The 16866-nt window shown below is 46.3% G+C and overlaps 1 protein-coding gene across 1 annotated transcript in view; it reads left to right on the top strand.

Annotated features, from left to right (window-relative positions):
- The window catches only part of LOC144602006 (MICOS complex subunit mic25a-like), a 329321-nt gene that overhangs the window by 97951 nt on the left and 214504 nt on the right, over positions 1-16866 (top strand). The window contains 1 exon segment of the mRNA XM_078414690.1: positions 3424-3507. Within this exon segment, the coding sequence (XP_078270816.1) occupies positions 3424-3507 (84 nt within the window).

Below are 16866 nucleotides of genomic sequence, written 5' to 3'. Positions count from 1 at the left end.
TTCTTCTGAGTTAAGGATGTTAGCACCGTTTTTCCGCTATTATGAAGGACATAAATCCATCAGACACACAATTTGTATTTGAGCGAGGATGGGCGCGTGAGGGAAAACAATGGGAAAAATAGGGGTACATTATTAGATGTAGCGCGCAATGATTATTCTCGAGAGATTGCACGATATTCAATCGATTTTTGTGCATTCCTGCTTATTGTATGCCTTCAAATCCAATTTACTTCTTGAGCTATAAGGAAATTGACAGTCTGGAATGATAACTAAATGATAAAATGATAAGATTCAGGAAAAATAAGGGAGGCAAAGGGCTTAAACATGGTGGCGTGGTAAAAGGAAACGAAGGGCAGGTGAGGCAGTGCAAGGGCTCTTTAAGTGTAGTGTTGAGCTGCTGTTTAAATGCCAGTTATTTGATTGCGACTTTGCTCGGGGGGATAAGCCAGAATAAAATGAGGTTTTGGGTAAAACGGCAAAAAAAAACCCCGTGGAATTCCTGAGAGCATGAATCTCTCCAGCCTTTGGAGACTAGCTAAGGAATATTTTAAGCTAAATAAATTGATCGCAGTACAGTGAAGAACTGCTCTGTTTGCCCGTATTCATCTTCCCAAGTAATTTTCAGGATTAGGAATTTGCATAAAATCACATCTGCTAAGGTTATTTGGTAGAATTTTCATTTTGTTTTCTTTGCTGCACAGGGAATTACAGATTTTTAAACTCCTCTTACACACACTCAAGGTCTGGTTTTGTTCGCCTTTTCAAAGCAACAACCACCTTCTCATTTTCTGTGGGGGGTTTCGGATCAGTGAGAATTTAAATTATTTTTTTTGCTCATATTTACCTTCAAATTTCTACATGTGATCACCTTGGAAATTTCCGCTTTTTCTTTTTAAAGGTCACTGTCTATTAGACGCCGCTTTGCAATTTAAAATGGGAAAGTTTAATTGAACAAAAAATAAGAACTGCTCATTCAGGCTTTAGTCCCGAGCCTTGGACAGGTGTTCACAGCTAAGGATGCCTAATGAAGCATCACAGTGGTAAATTAAACTCAACATTAGATCTACTTCCCAGTACTTTGACTTTACCAATCTTCTCTTTTTTAAAACAAAAACCTCTGCTGATATTTTTGCTTTCCAGGTTTGGTCCTATTTGACTGCAACTCTTCAGTATATCATCTGCATCCAAGATGGATGCAAATGAATATCTAGGCTGTTCCTTGCTGAATAGGCACCTTTTTTGCTTTTGTTGGACAAGTAACTAATTAATTATGGATTTTGCATGCAAACCTAAAACGTCAACAAAATTGGAAACGCTAATAAATCTGTTATTCTGAAGAAGCAGGGATGTGTTGCCCAAGGGAAAGGTTTAGGTTTTATTATTGTCACGTGTATGGAGATAGAGTGAAAAGCCTTGTTTTGCACATTATCCAAATAAGGGGCGGCACAGTGGCTCAGCGACAGAGATGCTGCCTTACAAGCGCCAGAGACCTGGGTTCAATCCTGACTACGGGTACTGCCTGTATGGAGTTTGTACATTCTCCCTGTGATCGCGTGGGTTTTCTCCGGGTGCTCCGGTTTCCTCACACGCTACAAAGATGTACAGATTTGCAGGTTAATGACTTCTAAATTGTAAATTGTTCCTCGTGTGTGAACGGGGTGATCACTGGTTGGCGTGGACTTGGTGGGCCAAAGGGATGTATATCTAAAGTCTAAACAGATCAGATATACCACAAAGGAAGCAAAGTGCTGGAGTAACTCAGCAGGTCAGGCAGTATCTCTGGAGACCATGACTAGGTGACGGGTCGGGACCCTGCTTCAGATGTACCATACAAAGATACAGACAGTTCAAACTCAAGAGCAATAGGTAGAGCTAAGGGGGAGATTCAGAATATAGTTCTCGGTATTGTCACGCGTCAGTTCCAGAGACAAAGTCCAATGTCCGCAATGGGGTAGAGGTGAATCGGACAGGACCCTAGCTTTTGGAAGGATCCTTCAGAAGCCTGAAAACAGAGGGGAAGAAGCTGTTCTTGAGTCTGGTGGTGCGTGCTTTCAAGCTTCTGTACCTTCTGTAGGATGGGAGCTGAGAGAAGAAGGAATGACTGGGGTGGGCAAAGTCTTTGATTATGCTGGCTGCTTTACTGAAGCCTCACGAGCACACCCCTGCCTTATTTTCATAGGCTGAGGCAAATTATCCAATCCACACCCGTGGAAAGAATCCTAAAGCCTTGTAATGAGGAGGTGTATATATTTTGAATAATTCCATATCTACAGACATGATGCTGGAATCTTGTGCAAAACACAAAGTCCTGGAGGAACTCAGCGGGTCAGGCAGCATCTGTGGAGGGAATTTACAGGTGGCGTTTCCCGTCGGTCATCATTATCTACGTCAGCGGATATGGGAACGGATCTGTCGGCTCCGGCTGGACCAGAGTTCCAGAGCCCCAGTCGCAGGGGGCAAACATGACCCGCCAATTGGCCGTTGAAGTCCTGGTGAGGTTGAGATCGGTCACCTAGCCCGGCCTAGGCACCACATTTTCGGGGGGGTGGGGGGATGACTTCCGGTGGGAATTTTGTCCTGATTAAAGAAGGTGTCGGACCACCAGTTGCCCGAAAATTGGTGGTGGACCTAAAGGGAAATGTGTAATGTGACCTGCATCTATAAGGTCGCAACTTCCACCTGCTATAGCCCAGCCCATCCTGAGATCAGTTTTAACACGGACCATTTACCTGTATGTTGTCAGAAGTAAGGCACCAGGGTCCAGGACTGGTTAGAATGCACAGTTCATGGAGGGCTGTAACAGTGGAGGAGGTTACACATCATCGCTCAGCCACCTGGTGTTTGGAATCACTGTTAAAATTGACATACAAAACCGCTTTACCAGGCAAACAGATGGAGGAATTACATTCACATCAAATCCCTTAGCTGTCTGTAGTTTCGTGCACACCTTCACTGCAAGAAAGGTGACTGGACTCTTGCAAAAGTCGCAGCTTCTAAATAATTTTGCAGCGGTAGAGTTGCTGCCTTTCCACTCCAGAGACCCGGCTTCGATCCTGAGTAGGGTGCTGTCTGTATGGAGTTTGTACGTTATCCCTGTGACCACGTGGGTTTTCTCCGACACTCCAAAGACGTATAGGTTTGTAGGTCGATTGGCTTCAGAAAAGATTGTAAATTGTCCCTCGTGTGTAGGATAGTGCTAGTATATGGGGATTGGCGTGGACTCAGTGAACCAAAGGGCCTGTTTCCACGCTGTATCTCCAAATTAAACTAAACTAAAAAGTGAGGGGAGGGGAACGTTTGTAGAAGTTTGCAGAAGTTAACTGAAATTTAAAATTTGTACAAAATGTTCACTTGCCTTGCCTTGGAATCGGGAAGGCTACACAAAATGGATTCTAATTGGTCGTGTCACATTTTATTTTCCAGGCTGGCCAACTGGAAAAGAAGGAAGCCGCACTTCAGAAATTAGAAGCGTTTTATAAGGAACAGTTGGATCTTATCGAGCAGAAGGTCAGGATAAAAATATTAATTTCTGGTTAACTGACTTCTTGAATTGAGTCGCTGACTGCAATTGGTCGCCTGTGGTAAAATAGGCCCATGTAATAAGGCTGTTATCAAACAGGTGTGTAATGCTGCAAGATTATCATTGATTGCTTGTATGAGAACAATGTAGAATGTTATTGAACAGAAAATCAATAAGGATCCTTGTAATATGCTCCTGTACAGGAGTTTTAACGTTTTTAATAACATTACAATACGCAATGGCCAATCCTCATCAGATCAGAGCACAGATATTTCTTGTGTTTCCTCAAGAGTTTAAAATAAGCAGATCGATCGGGCCTTTTGTGCCGCGGGTACGTGTGGACGTCCTTAATTAACTCTGAACGACAGAGGAGTATTTCAGGAAGGCGCTGAATATTTTGGACATCTACAAAGACAGCTCGGGGAAACCAGGCCAACAATGAGAAGAGCATCCAGCAGATCAGACCCTCCACGACCTATCCTGTCACATGTCATTACTCTGCCTGCTGCAGACACGGTAGAGCACGCATAGCTACCTCAGGCCCCATTGAAACAGAGCAAAAACTAACATGTAATAAAAAGGAACTGCAGATGCTGGTTTATACCAAAGATTGACACAAAGTCCAGGAGTAATTCAGCAAGTCAGGCTGCATCTCTGGAGAAAATGTCTATCTTTTTACCTACCTTAAGGTGAGGGGGGGGGGGGGGGGGGGGGAGATTTAATAGGAACCTGAGGGGTAACTTTTTCATACTAAGGTTGGTGGGTGTATGGAACGAGCTGCCACAGGAGGTAGTTGAGGCAGGTAACATAACAACATTTAAAAGACAAGTTTAACAAAAGTTTAAGAAATGTTTAGACAGGTAAATGGATTGGATAGGTTCAGAGGGATATGGGCCAAATGCAGACAGGTGGGACGAGCATAAATGGGACATGTTGGTCAGTGTGGTGTGGGCAAGTTGGACCGAAAGGCCTGTTTCCATATTGTATGAACCTATAATTCTATCCATTTTCTCCAGAGATGCTACTTAACCCGCTGAGCTACTCCAGCACTTTGTCTATCTTTAGAAGCAAAACCTTCCTTTTATACTGAGGGGACTGCTGGAGATGAAAGTGGACAGGCACATGGATCTGCAGGGAATGGAGGGATATGTATTATGTTCAGGTAGATTGGAGTTGGTCTTGGCATCATGTTTGACACAGACATTGTGGGCCGAAGGGCCTGTTCTCATGCTATACCAGAGTCATACAGAAACATTAATGCTGACCAAGATGCCCCATCTAAGCTAGTCCCATTTCCCATTTGCCTATATTCTTCCAAACCTTTCCTATCCATGTACCAGTGCAAGTGTCTTTGCGTGTTTTATGTTCATCTGGAAATTGGAAGCCAGGCTGGCTGGCCAGAAGTAATTCTACACAAGGTAGGAAAGTGATTTCTTCACCAGCCATTTCACTTGCTTCCCTCCCCCCCCCCCCCCCTCCCATTCCGTGGCTAATTATGTTGTCACTGCAGCTACGAATATTTAAAAAACACTTTTAAATGTAAAATGTAAAAATAAGGCATAGAAACGGGCCCTTCAGACCATCGTTCACCCATTCACACCAGTTCGATGCTATCCCACTTTCTCATCCACACCCTACACACCAGGGGCAATTTACAGAGGTTCCAATTAACCTAAAACCAGCACGCCTTTAGGAAGTGGGGGGAAAACCGAGCACCCAGAGGAAATCCATGCGGTCAAAGGGAGAGCGTGCAAACTCCACTCACAGACAGCCCCCGATCAGGATGGAACCCAGGTCTCTGGCGCTGTGGGCAGCGACTCTCTCGGCTGCACCAGCATGCTGCCGTAAATATCATGACAGCAAGTGTAAATTAAAATGCAAAATAGCAGACATCTTCTCCAAGTCACTTCACTTTTTAAGATAAATGAGATTCTACTATTACTAATTGGCGTATACATTTTGGAAACAGGAAAAGCCTATTTGCCTAAATGAGAGGCACCTATTTTTGAGAGATTCACTCATCAAGTTAATATACTTTCTAATTCCTCCTGCTCAAAAACTCCTCATTACCCTTTAAATCTATTTCTACCTGCAGTGACTATGATAGCAAAGTGTTCGAATTGCCAGTGGAATGAAATGAAAAAATAAATTCCAATTCACTAAATAATTTACTGTTTAATCTCGGCTCATTGCCATGGTATTTTGGTCTGAAAAGCTGAAAATTAATGAACTATTCTGCCTCAGAAAAAAATGCTTAAAATTCAGATTTGCTGTGTAAATGAAGTTCGAAAATGAACTTTGTTAATTGCAGCATAACCTTGGATTAATAGAGTCATGGAGTTATAGGGTAATTCAGCACGGAAACTACTGGTCCAGGCCAAGATGCCTCATCTTAGCTGGTTGCATTTGCCCACTCTTGACCCATGTCCCTCTAAACCTTTTCCGTCCATGTACCTGCCCAAGTGTCTTTTAAATGCTGCTATAGTATCATAATACAGGTCGGCCACTGACGTTCTGGCAACTGGTGGTCCGGCACCACCTTTAATCCGTACGAGATTATGAGAGTGCACTTGAAATCCCCCTGGAAGTCCCCCAGAAAATGTGGTGTCTAGGCTGATCTCGCCCTCATCGAAACTTCCCCGGCCGACCGGTGAGTCGAATTTTCCCTCTGCAGCTGGGATACTGGAGCTCCGGCCCGGCCTGGCCCGGACGGAGCCGGCAGATCCACTCCCATTGCCGGCTTTCGTGGCTGACTTTGCGGGCCGGTATCCCGGCTCCCTGGAGGTCCGTTCCGGTACCGTTGGAGTCCTCTCGGAGACCGTCACCTCTGTTGGTCCGGCCAAACAAATAATCCAGAAACGCTCTGGAACCACTGATGCCGGAAAATCGAAGGTGAACCTGTACATATGAGTCACAGAGTCAAAGTGCGATACAGTGTGGAAACAGGCCCTTCGGCCCAACTTGCCCACACCGGCCAACAATGTCCCAGCTACACTAGTCCCACTTGACTGCGCTTGGTCCATATTCCTCCAAACCTGTCCTATCCATGTACCTGTCTAACTGTTTCTTAAACTGTGGGATAGTCCCAGCCTCAACTACCTCCTCTGGCAGCTTGTTCCATACACCTACCACACTTTGTGTGGAAAACGTTACTATTTTATCTTTTCCCCTTCACCTTGAACTCGGGTTGCCAACTATCTCACTCCCAAATCAGGGACAAGGTGATGTCACTGCCCCGCGCCCCACAGGACCTCACCCAACCCGCGGCCACGTGCTCCCGCTCCACCAATGGCGGCTGCCCGTGCCGGGAGGAGGATTGCAATGCAACCTCCGTTAGGCGGCGCCCCGGTCTCCGGGCCTACAGCGTCCGGGCCTACAGCGCCCGGGCCTACAGCGCCCCCTGGCCTAATATGGGACAAGGGCGGTCCCGTATGGGACAAACCAGTTTAGCCCAAAATACAGGATGTCCGGGCTAATACGGGACAGTTGGCAACCATACCTTGAACCTATGTCCTCTGGTCCTCGATTTCCCTACTCTGGGCAAAAGACTCTGTGAATCTACCCGATCTATTCCTCTCATGATCTTATACACCTCAAAGATCCCCCCTCATCTTCCTGCACTCCATGGAATAGAGACCCAGCCTACTCAACCTCTCCCTGTAGCTCACAGCCTCTAGTCTGAGCAACATCCTCGTAAATCTTTTCTGAACCCTATCAAGCTTGACAGTATTTTTCCTATCATGGCGCCCAGAACGAAACACAATATTCTAAATGCGGTCTCACCACGTCTTATACAACTGCAACATGACCTCCATGACCTTCTATGCTCAATACTCTGACTGATGAAGGCCAAAGTGCCAAAAGCCTTTTTGACCACCTTATCTATCTGCGACCTGACCTTCAAGGAACCATGCACCTGTACTCCTAGATCCCTCTGCTCTACAACACTACCTGGAGGCCTACCATTTACTGTGTAGTTCCTGCCCTTATTCAACGTCCCAAAATGCAACACATCACGCTTCTCTGTATTAAATTCCATCAACCATTCCTCCGCCCATCTGGCCAATCGATCCAGATCCTGCTGCAATATTCCACAACCATCTTCACTATCTGCAAAACCACTCGCTTTTGTATCATCAGCAAACTTGCTAATCTTGCCCTGTATGTTCTCATCAAAATCATTGATGTAGATGACAAACGGCAATGGTCCCAGCAACGACCCCTGAGGCACACCACTAGTCACGGGCATCCAGTCTGAGAAGCAACCTTCCACCATTACCCTCTGCTTCCTTCCATGGAGCCAATTTGCTATCCATTCAGCTATCTCTCCTTGGATCCCATGCGATCTAACCTTCCAGAGCAACCTACCATGCGGAACTTTGTTGAATGCCTGACTGAAGTCCATGTACACAGCCTCTACAGCTCTGCCTTCATCAATCTTTTTGGTCACGTCTTCAAAAAAATCAATCAGATTTGTGAGACACGACCTCCCACATACAAAACCATGCTGACTATCCCTAATCAGCCCTTGCCCATCCAAATGCCTGTATATCTTATCCCTCAGAATCCTCTCCTGTTACCAACTACAGATGTTAAGCTCACCGGCCTATATTTACCAGCATTTTCGTTGCAGCCCTTCTTGAAAAGAGGTACAACATTTGCCACCCTCCAGTCTTCCGGCACCCCTCCTGTATTCAAGGACAACTCGTAAATTTCAACCAGGGCTCCCGCAATTTCCTCCCTAGTTTCCCGCAATGTCCTCAGATATATCAGATCAGATTTGTCTACCTTCAAACACGACAGTACCTTCAGTACTTCTTCGACAGTAACCCTGACTGCTCTCAAGACACTTCCAGTGACTGGTCCAATTTCCTCCGTCCTACTGTCTTTTTCCTCGGTAAATACAGAGGAGAAATACCCATTTAGCACCTTGCCCATCTTCTGTGGCTCCACTTAGAGGTGACCGCTTCTCTCTCTCTCTCTCTCTCTCTCTCTCTCTCTCTATCTCTCTCTCTCTATCTCTCTCTCTCTATCTCTCTCTCTCTATCTCTCTCTCTCTATCTCTCTCTATCTCTCTCTCTCTATCTCTCTCTATCTCTCTCTCTCTCCCCTTTTCCATTTATAAAATCTTTTGGGATTGTCCTTAAAGCTATCTCCTGGCCCCTTTTTGCCCATCGGATTTCCTTTTTTAGTTGGCTCCTTAGTTCCCGAAACTCCTACAGGGATGCACTTGATCCCAGCTGCTTATACCTGTCCCATGCATCCTTGTTTTTGACTAACGTTCCAATTTCCCTCGTCAGCCAAGCTTCCTTACGTTTGCCTGCTTTGCCCTTCACTCTAACGGGGACGTACACATCCTGAGCTTTCTTCACTACACTTTTAAAAACATCCCACTTGGCCGATGTTCCTTTCCCCTCTAATAACCTGCTCTAGTCAACTTGAGCGAGACCTTCCCTCATACCCTCAAAGTTGGCCTTACCCCAGTTGAGCATTTTAACACGTCTGTCCCTATCCATAACTATCTTAAACCTAATCGAACTGTGGTCACTGGTCCCAAAAGGCTCCTCCACACACACTTCATTAACTTGTACCTCCCAATTTCCCAATACTAGATCCAGCGTTGCCTTCACACATGTGGGGGCCTCCACATACTGTTTAAGAAAACTCTCCTGTAAACTTTTGAGGAATTGCACCCCATCTAAACCCTTCACGCTATGATTTTCCCAGTCTATATTGGGAAAGTTAAAATCCCCCACTACAACAACCTTATTTGACCCGCAGCTGTCTGCAATCTCCTGGCACATTTGTTCTTCCAATTCCCGTTGACTATTCGGGGTTCCGTAGTACACCCCCAACAAAGTGATCATCCCTTTCTTGTTAGCCACAAAATGCTGGAGTAATTCAGCGGGTCAGTCAGCATCTCTGGAGAGAAGGAATGGGTGATGTTTCGGGTCGAGACCCTCTGAAGAAGGATCTCGACCTGAAATGTCACCCATTCCTTCTCTCCAGAGATGCTGCCTGACCCGCTGAATTACTCCTGCATTTTGTGTCTACCTTCGATTTAAGCCAACATCTGCAGTTTTCTTTCCTACACATCCCTTTCTTGTTCCTCAGCTCCACCCAAAAAGCCTCACTAGACGAACCGTCCAGTATGTCACCTCTGAACACAGCCATGTCATCCTCCTTAACCACCAATGCAACTCCCCTACATAGTTTATAGTCTTTAAAAAACAACTAGATAAATCACTTACAAAATAACTTCCCTTTACTTTGAGGTTTATTATTGTCACTTGTACCGAGGTACAGTTAAAAGCTTTGTTTTGCCAGCTATCCAATCAAATCAGATAATGCTACTCATAAATACAATCAAGTCAAACTCAAAACTCAACCGCAGGGCGGCACGGTGGCGCAGCGGTACAGTTGCTGCCTTACAGCGAACGCAGCGCCGGAGACTCAGGTTCGATCCTGACTACCGGTGCTGTCTGTACGGAGTTTGTACGTTCTCCCCGTGACCTGCGTGCGTTTTCTCCGAGATCTTCGGTTTCCTCGCACACTCAAAAGAAGTACAGGTTTGTAGGTTAATTGGCTGGGCAAATGTAAAAATTGTCCCTAGTGGGTGTAGGATAGTGTTAATGTGCGGAGATCGCTGGGCGGCGCGGACCCGGTGGGCCGAAGGGCCTGTTTCTGCGCTGTATCTCCAAATCTAAAAGGTAGAGCAAAGGCGAACATACAGAATATAGTTCTCGGCCTTGTAGCGCACCAGTTCCAGAGACAATGTCTAATGTCCACAATGGGGTAGATGTGAATCTGACAGTACCCTAGCTTACGGAAGGACCATTCAGAAACCTGATCCGAGGGGAAGAAACTGTTCCTGAGTCTGGTGGTGCGCGCTTTCATGCCTCTGTACCGTTTGCCCGACGGAAGTGTGAAGAAGAAAGAATGACTGGGGTGGAACAGGTCTTTTGATTAGGTCGGCGAGACAATGATTATCATTTATACTAACAAAGTGAATGATAAAGAAACCCAAACGGATATGGAAGAAAAATAAGAATTTCTTTTTTTTTTTAAATGCTTCAGTGCCTTCTGCCGGACGGGAGCGGGGAGAAGGAGGAATGACCGGGGGCGGGGCAGTGACCGGGGACGGGGGGCAGTGACCGGGGACGCGGGGCAGTGACCGGGGACGCGGGGCAGTGACCGGTGGGGCGGGGCAGTGACCGGTGGGGCGGGGCAGTGACCGGTGGGGCGGGGCAGTGACCGGTGGGGCGGGGCAGTGACCGGTGGGGCGGGGCAGTGACCGGTGGGGCGGGGCAGTGACCGGTGGGGCGGGGCAGTGACCGGTGGGGCGGGGCAGTGACCGGTGGGGCGGGGCAGTGACCGGTGGGGCGGGGCAGTGACTGGGGGCGGGACAAGTCTTTGATTATGGGGAGAACTGGTCACTGAAAATCTTAAACTAAGGCTTGAACAGGACCTACGACTGTGCTTGTACAAAGCAACCATCAGTAACATTGGCATAAGCATTGCTCAGACTAAACGCCAGGCAGTGTCAATGACTGTGGTGCAGCTGAACTTTCAAATCAATTGGTTTCTGATGGTCTGCATGAGGGAAACTGACAAGCATTGAAAGCTGTAAGGGCCATTAAATAAAATTGAATTTGGCTTGTATTGGCCACAGTGGAACTTCGTACTGCTATAACTGAAGTATTAAAAAAAGGTGCTCTTAATTGGGAACTAAATTGACTGTCTCTCACAAGCTATCAAAATGGATGTATTCCTGTGATGTTAGCAGTGTAGGTATGTTGTTAAGGTAGAATAGAGGGAGCTTTAAGTTGGTCGATTATAGTAAAATACAGTTCCAGGCAGTCTTTCCATCTTTAGCTGTGTTGATTAATCGATTGATTGACGTACACCGCATGGGAACAGGCCCTTCGGCCCACTGAGTCCAGGCCAGCCATCGATCACCCTTTCACACTAGTTCCATGTTGTTCCATGTTGTTCCATTTTTGCATCTATTTCCTACACCTCGGGACAATTTATAGAGGCCAATTATGCTCCAAACTGAACATAAGTGAGAGGAAAGATTTAATAGGAACCTGAGGGACAACCTTTTCACTCAGAGAGTGGTGGGTTCATGGAACGAGCTGCCAGGGCAGGTAGTTGAAGCAAGGTATTATAACAGCATTTAACAGACACTTAGTCAGTTATATGGATAGGAAAGATTTAAAGGGGTATAGTCAAATGCAGACAAATGGGAGTAGCTTAGATGATCGCGTTAACATGGACAAGTTGGGCAGAAGGGCCTGTTTCCGTACTGTATGACTAATTTTGGGATTGGAATGAAACCACAGCACCTGGAGAAAACCCACACGGTCACAGGGAGAATGTGCAAACTCCGCAGTCAGCAGCCGTAGTCAGGGTCGAACCAGGGTCTCTGGCGCTGTGAGGCAGCAGCTCCACCAGCTGTGCCACTGCTGCCCAGCCTCTGACTTTGACTGATAAATGAAAAGCTACTCACTGACTGATATAATACAATCAGAAAATGTTGGAAATGGGTCAGGCAGAATCTGTGGAGAGAGGAGCAGAGTTAAAATATGAGGCTTTTAGCTTGAGAAACAACGTTGAAACAGACCCTTTGGCCCATCGGGTCCGTGCCAACCAGCAATCTCACCGTACACTAGCACTATCCTACAGACTAGGAACAATTTACAGAAGCCAATTATGAAGACGATGCTTTATTGTCACATGTACCTAGGGTACACTGAAATTCTTTGTTTTGCATACAATCCAGTAAAATCAAAATTAACAGACAAATGTGCACATCTTTGGAGTGTGGGAGGAAACAGGACCACCCGGGGAAAACCCACGTGGTCACAGGGAGAACGTAGAAATCTGTACAGACAGACACTTGTAGACAGGATCGAACCTGGGTCTCTGGCGCTGTAAGGGCACAACCCTAGTGCTCACCACTGTGCCGTCCCAGGTAAACGATGATTCATCAGAATTAGGAATCAAAATCCTTTTAATATCCCTTTTTCTTGAGTGCTGATAATGGTCATCAATTTGCTGAAATGTTCCTCTTCAAGGTTTCTGCCTGACCTGAATATTTATCGCCTTTCCTGTTTTTATTTTGGTTTTCCATTTTCCTCAGGCCTTTTTTATTGTACTATCTGACTTTGACTGTTCCAGAAGAACATTAGAACAATTTTTTGGAGTGGGGGAGGGAGATGGTTCTGAATCTGATTTCTGGGGAAGACAGACACAAAATGCGAGAGTAACTCAGCATGTTAATGACTCAACCTCTGGAGAAGAGGAATATGTGACGTTTCGGGTCGGGACCCACCTTCAGACTGAAAGATGGAGGTGGTGTGGGGAGAACTGGAGGTGAGCAAAAGGCCAGAAGAAATCATTTTCTGGCCTATTTGTTCTGGCCTTTTCTCGCCTTTAGTTCTCCCCCCACTTCTATCTTTCAGTCTGAATAAGGGTTCCGGTCACAAGGAGAACAAGCAAACTCCAGACACTGACTGCACCCGAAGTCAGGATCGAACCTTGGTCTCTGGCGCTGTGAGGCAGCAGCTCTACCCACTGCGCCAATGTGCTGCCCTAGAGTCTTAAACACTTAACTTTGTCCCTTCGAGCATGCGCCCCATGATGTTTGGAATGTGTCCGAGCAAGCAAATAATAAACAATAGACAATACGTGCAGGAGGAGGCCATTCGGCCCTTCGAGCCAGCACCGCCATTCAATGTGATCATGGCTGATCATTCACAATCAGTACCCCGTTCCTGCCCTCGCCCCATACCCCCTGCCTCCGCTGTCATTAAGAGCTCTATCTAACTCTCTCTTGAAAGCATCCAGAGAATTGGCCTCCACTGCCCTCTGAGGCAGAGAATTCCACAGATTGAAATCTCAAGCAATGAAATTGTCACAAAGTTAGAATAATAACCTGCTCTCAAGATGCCTGTGAATTTTTACCCCTTAATTTTAAGCAAAACAGAAAACCAAATTAGCACAATTTATGCATTTGGAGCATCCTTCAATCCCTGGGGAGTTTAATTTTGTGCCACTTAATTTCATAGATTGGAAATTGTTTTTTTTTCTCTCCAGTAGTACTTTCCTTGGGTCACAGTGCGACCTCCTGTAAAAATATTGGTAATAGTAGATAACATAAATGTCGTAAAAGCCCCATTTAGTTGTTCAATGGTGGCTGTGGACAAAAGAACAGAACCTTGGAAAGCTCGTAACAGAAAACCGGCGATTGTACTGATGTATGAATTTAGGTATTCAACTTGTCTCTTTTTTAAAAAAAAGCGTCTGAGCAGCTGGTTGCGAAATCTCTCCCTGAATGTGCTCTTGTCTCACTAATTTACAGTTGAAGTTATGTGGAGACCTTGACCTTTGGAGTGCATGAAAGAGGCTTTACAGCATTAATTTTAATCTTCTCCATAATAACGAGGAGTTGTTGGGAAGAAGACCAATAGGTCATCTTTTAAATGGTGGTTTCAAGCTCTGTGTGTGTTGTTCACACATTTTAATCTTGTAGAATAGTGCGAAAAATGTTGCTAGTTATCTTTTGTGGCCGAGCTGTCTTCTCTCTTCATTCTCCCCAGCCAGAGGCCTCTCTCTCCGTCCCTCCCCCACCCTAGTCGACACACTAGTTTCACTGTCGTCTTGTTGAGTTTCACTGTTTGTATAACTCGTTATCACCTACCCCACAGTAAACAATGGACCATTGTGGGCTCCACCGTTCCATGATCATCGTTGCTTTTTTGCATATCTTTCATTCTTTTGTTCTATGTGCCTTCTATATATCTTGTTTGCCTTTCCCCGACTCTCAGTGTGAAGAAGGGTCTTGACTCGAAATGCCACCTATTCCTTTTCTCCCGAGATGCTGCCTGACCCGCTGAGTTACTCCGCTGAGTTTTGTGTCTATCCTCGGAGCTCTGTTAAATCGCAGGTACTTGTAACCTGTATGCATTATAAGGCAGACATGTCCTCATTCCTTCATATACTGTGTTGCTGCAAAGTGGCCAGTCTTTTAATCACCAGCACCCACATCTCCACAGTTAATCACCAACAGCCCCAACCACAATCTAAATTTTTCACAATGTGAAAACTGTTTGCTCTTCTCAGTCTGGATAGTTTCTGTTAGGCCTCGTATTCCACTTGGGTAGTTTACTACCCATCGGTATGACCATTGAGTGTAGAAAGGAACTGCAGATGTGGAAGGAATCCCAATCGGTCGGAGGGAGAACTTGCAAACTCCACACAGACAGCACCCTCTTCCTCCCCTTTCTTTCTCCCATATAACCCCCCCACCCCAATTTCTTTACACCCCCACACCCCGTCCCCCACCTGTACTCGCACCTATTTCTCCTCTCTCCCCTCCCCATCCCCTTCCACCTACATTCCTTCCTCTGGCTTCATAATTCGCACCCCTTCACTCCTTTTGTCTCACACCATCTGTCTTTTCATCTCTGCCCTTTGTCTAACTATCTGCCTCTCAAATAACCCTCCTCACCTGTATTGGCTTATTATCTGCCAGGCTTTGTCCTGACCCTCCTCTCTTCCAGCTTTCTCCCCCCCCCCCCACCCCCCATTACAATCAGTGTGAAGAAGAGTCCTGACCTAAAAGACGTCTGTCCATGTTCCACTGAGATTCTGCCTGACTTGCTGAGTTACTCCAGCACTTTGTCTTCTCTTGTAAACCTGCACCTGCAATTCATTGTTTCTCCCCTCCTTGGTTTGTGTCTATCCTCGGGTAGGCCATTTAGAACTGAGATGAGGAAAAACTTTTTCAGTCAGAGAGTTGTGAATCTGTGGAATTCTCTGCCTCAGAAGGCAGTGGAGGCCAATTCTCTGAATGCATTCAAGAGAGAGCTAGATAGAGCTCTTAAGTATAGCGGAGTCAGGGGGTATGGGGAGAAGGCAGGAACGGGGTACTGATTTAGAATGATCAGCCATGATCACATTGAATGGCGGTGCTGGCTCGAAGGGCCGAATGGCCTCCTCCTGCACCTATTGTCTATTGTTTGTCTGCGGTTGAGGTTTATTATTGTCATGTGCACTGAGGTACAGTGAAAAGCTTTTGTTTGCATGTTAGCCAGACAAATCGGATAATATTGTACCTGAATATAATCAAGGTACGCACTAAGTAAAAGAGTGGGACGATTGTATCGGGCGATAATAGATCCTCTTCTGGGATAGGCACGCCAAGAGTCACCACACGGTGTCTCAGCTGGTAGAGACGCTGCCTCACAGCACCAGAGATCCGGGTTCGATCCTGACCTCGGGTGCTGTCTATATGCATGGGGAGTTTGCACGTTCTCCCTTTCCTCCAGGTGCTCCACATTCTAAAGACGTGTGGGTTTGTAGATTACTGAATTGGCCTCTGAAAATGGCCCTAGTGTGGATGAGAAAGTGGGATAACATAGAACGTGTGTGAATGGATGATCAACGGTCGATGTGGATTCGGTGGGCTGAAGGGCCGAGCATGTGTACTTTACACTTCTACCAACCTAGATTTAGTTTAGAGATACAGCATGGAAACAGGCCCTTCAACCTCCCCGAGTCCACGCCGACCATTGAGCACCTGTTCACACCAATTCTCATCCACTCCCGAAACACCGTGGCGGCACGGTGGCGCAGCAGTAGAGTCGCTGCCTTACAGCGAATGCAGAGCCGGAGACCTGGGTTCGATCCCGACTACGGGTGCTGTCTGTACGGAGTTGGTACGTTCTCCCCGTGACCTGCGTGGGTTTTCTCCGAGATCTTCGGTTTCTTCCCACACTCCAAAGAAGTACAGGTTTGCAGGTTAATTGGCTTAGTAAATGTAAAAATTGTCCCAAGTGGGCGTAGGATAGTGTTAATGTGCGGGGATCGTTGGTCGGCGCGGACACGGTGGGCCAAAAGGGCCTGCTTCCGCGCTGTATCTCTAAACTAAACTTGGGGCAATTTACAGAGACCAATTAACCTACAGACCTGTACGTCTTTGGAGTGTGGGAGGAAACCCAAGCAGGTCAATGGGAGAACATACAAACTGTACAGATAGTACCCGTAGTCAAGATCGAACCCGAGTCTCTGTCGCTGTAAGGGGGCAACTCTACCGCAGCGCCACCGTGCTGCCCGCCAGAGATGCTGCCTGACCCGCTGAGTTACTCCTGCATTTTGTGTCTAACTACTGTGGTGTTAATGATTGGGCTTTTCATGCAAATTTCCCTTAAGAGTTTTTAAAAAGATCTGTCGACATACCCGACTAAAAAACAATCTGAAAAATTTCAATTTGTTTGATGTTGCTAAGCCAGACAGTGTCTTTACAAATTATGGCATTGGCCAACCCAGAATTCAATCTT

The sequence above is a fragment of the Rhinoraja longicauda genome, chromosome 17, assembly GCF_053455715.1.
Source record: "Rhinoraja longicauda isolate Sanriku21f chromosome 17, sRhiLon1.1, whole genome shotgun sequence".
Classification (NCBI taxonomy): domain Eukaryota; kingdom Metazoa; phylum Chordata; class Chondrichthyes; order Rajiformes; family Arhynchobatidae; genus Rhinoraja; species Rhinoraja longicauda.
This window is presented reverse-complemented; position numbering and strand designations above follow the sequence as displayed.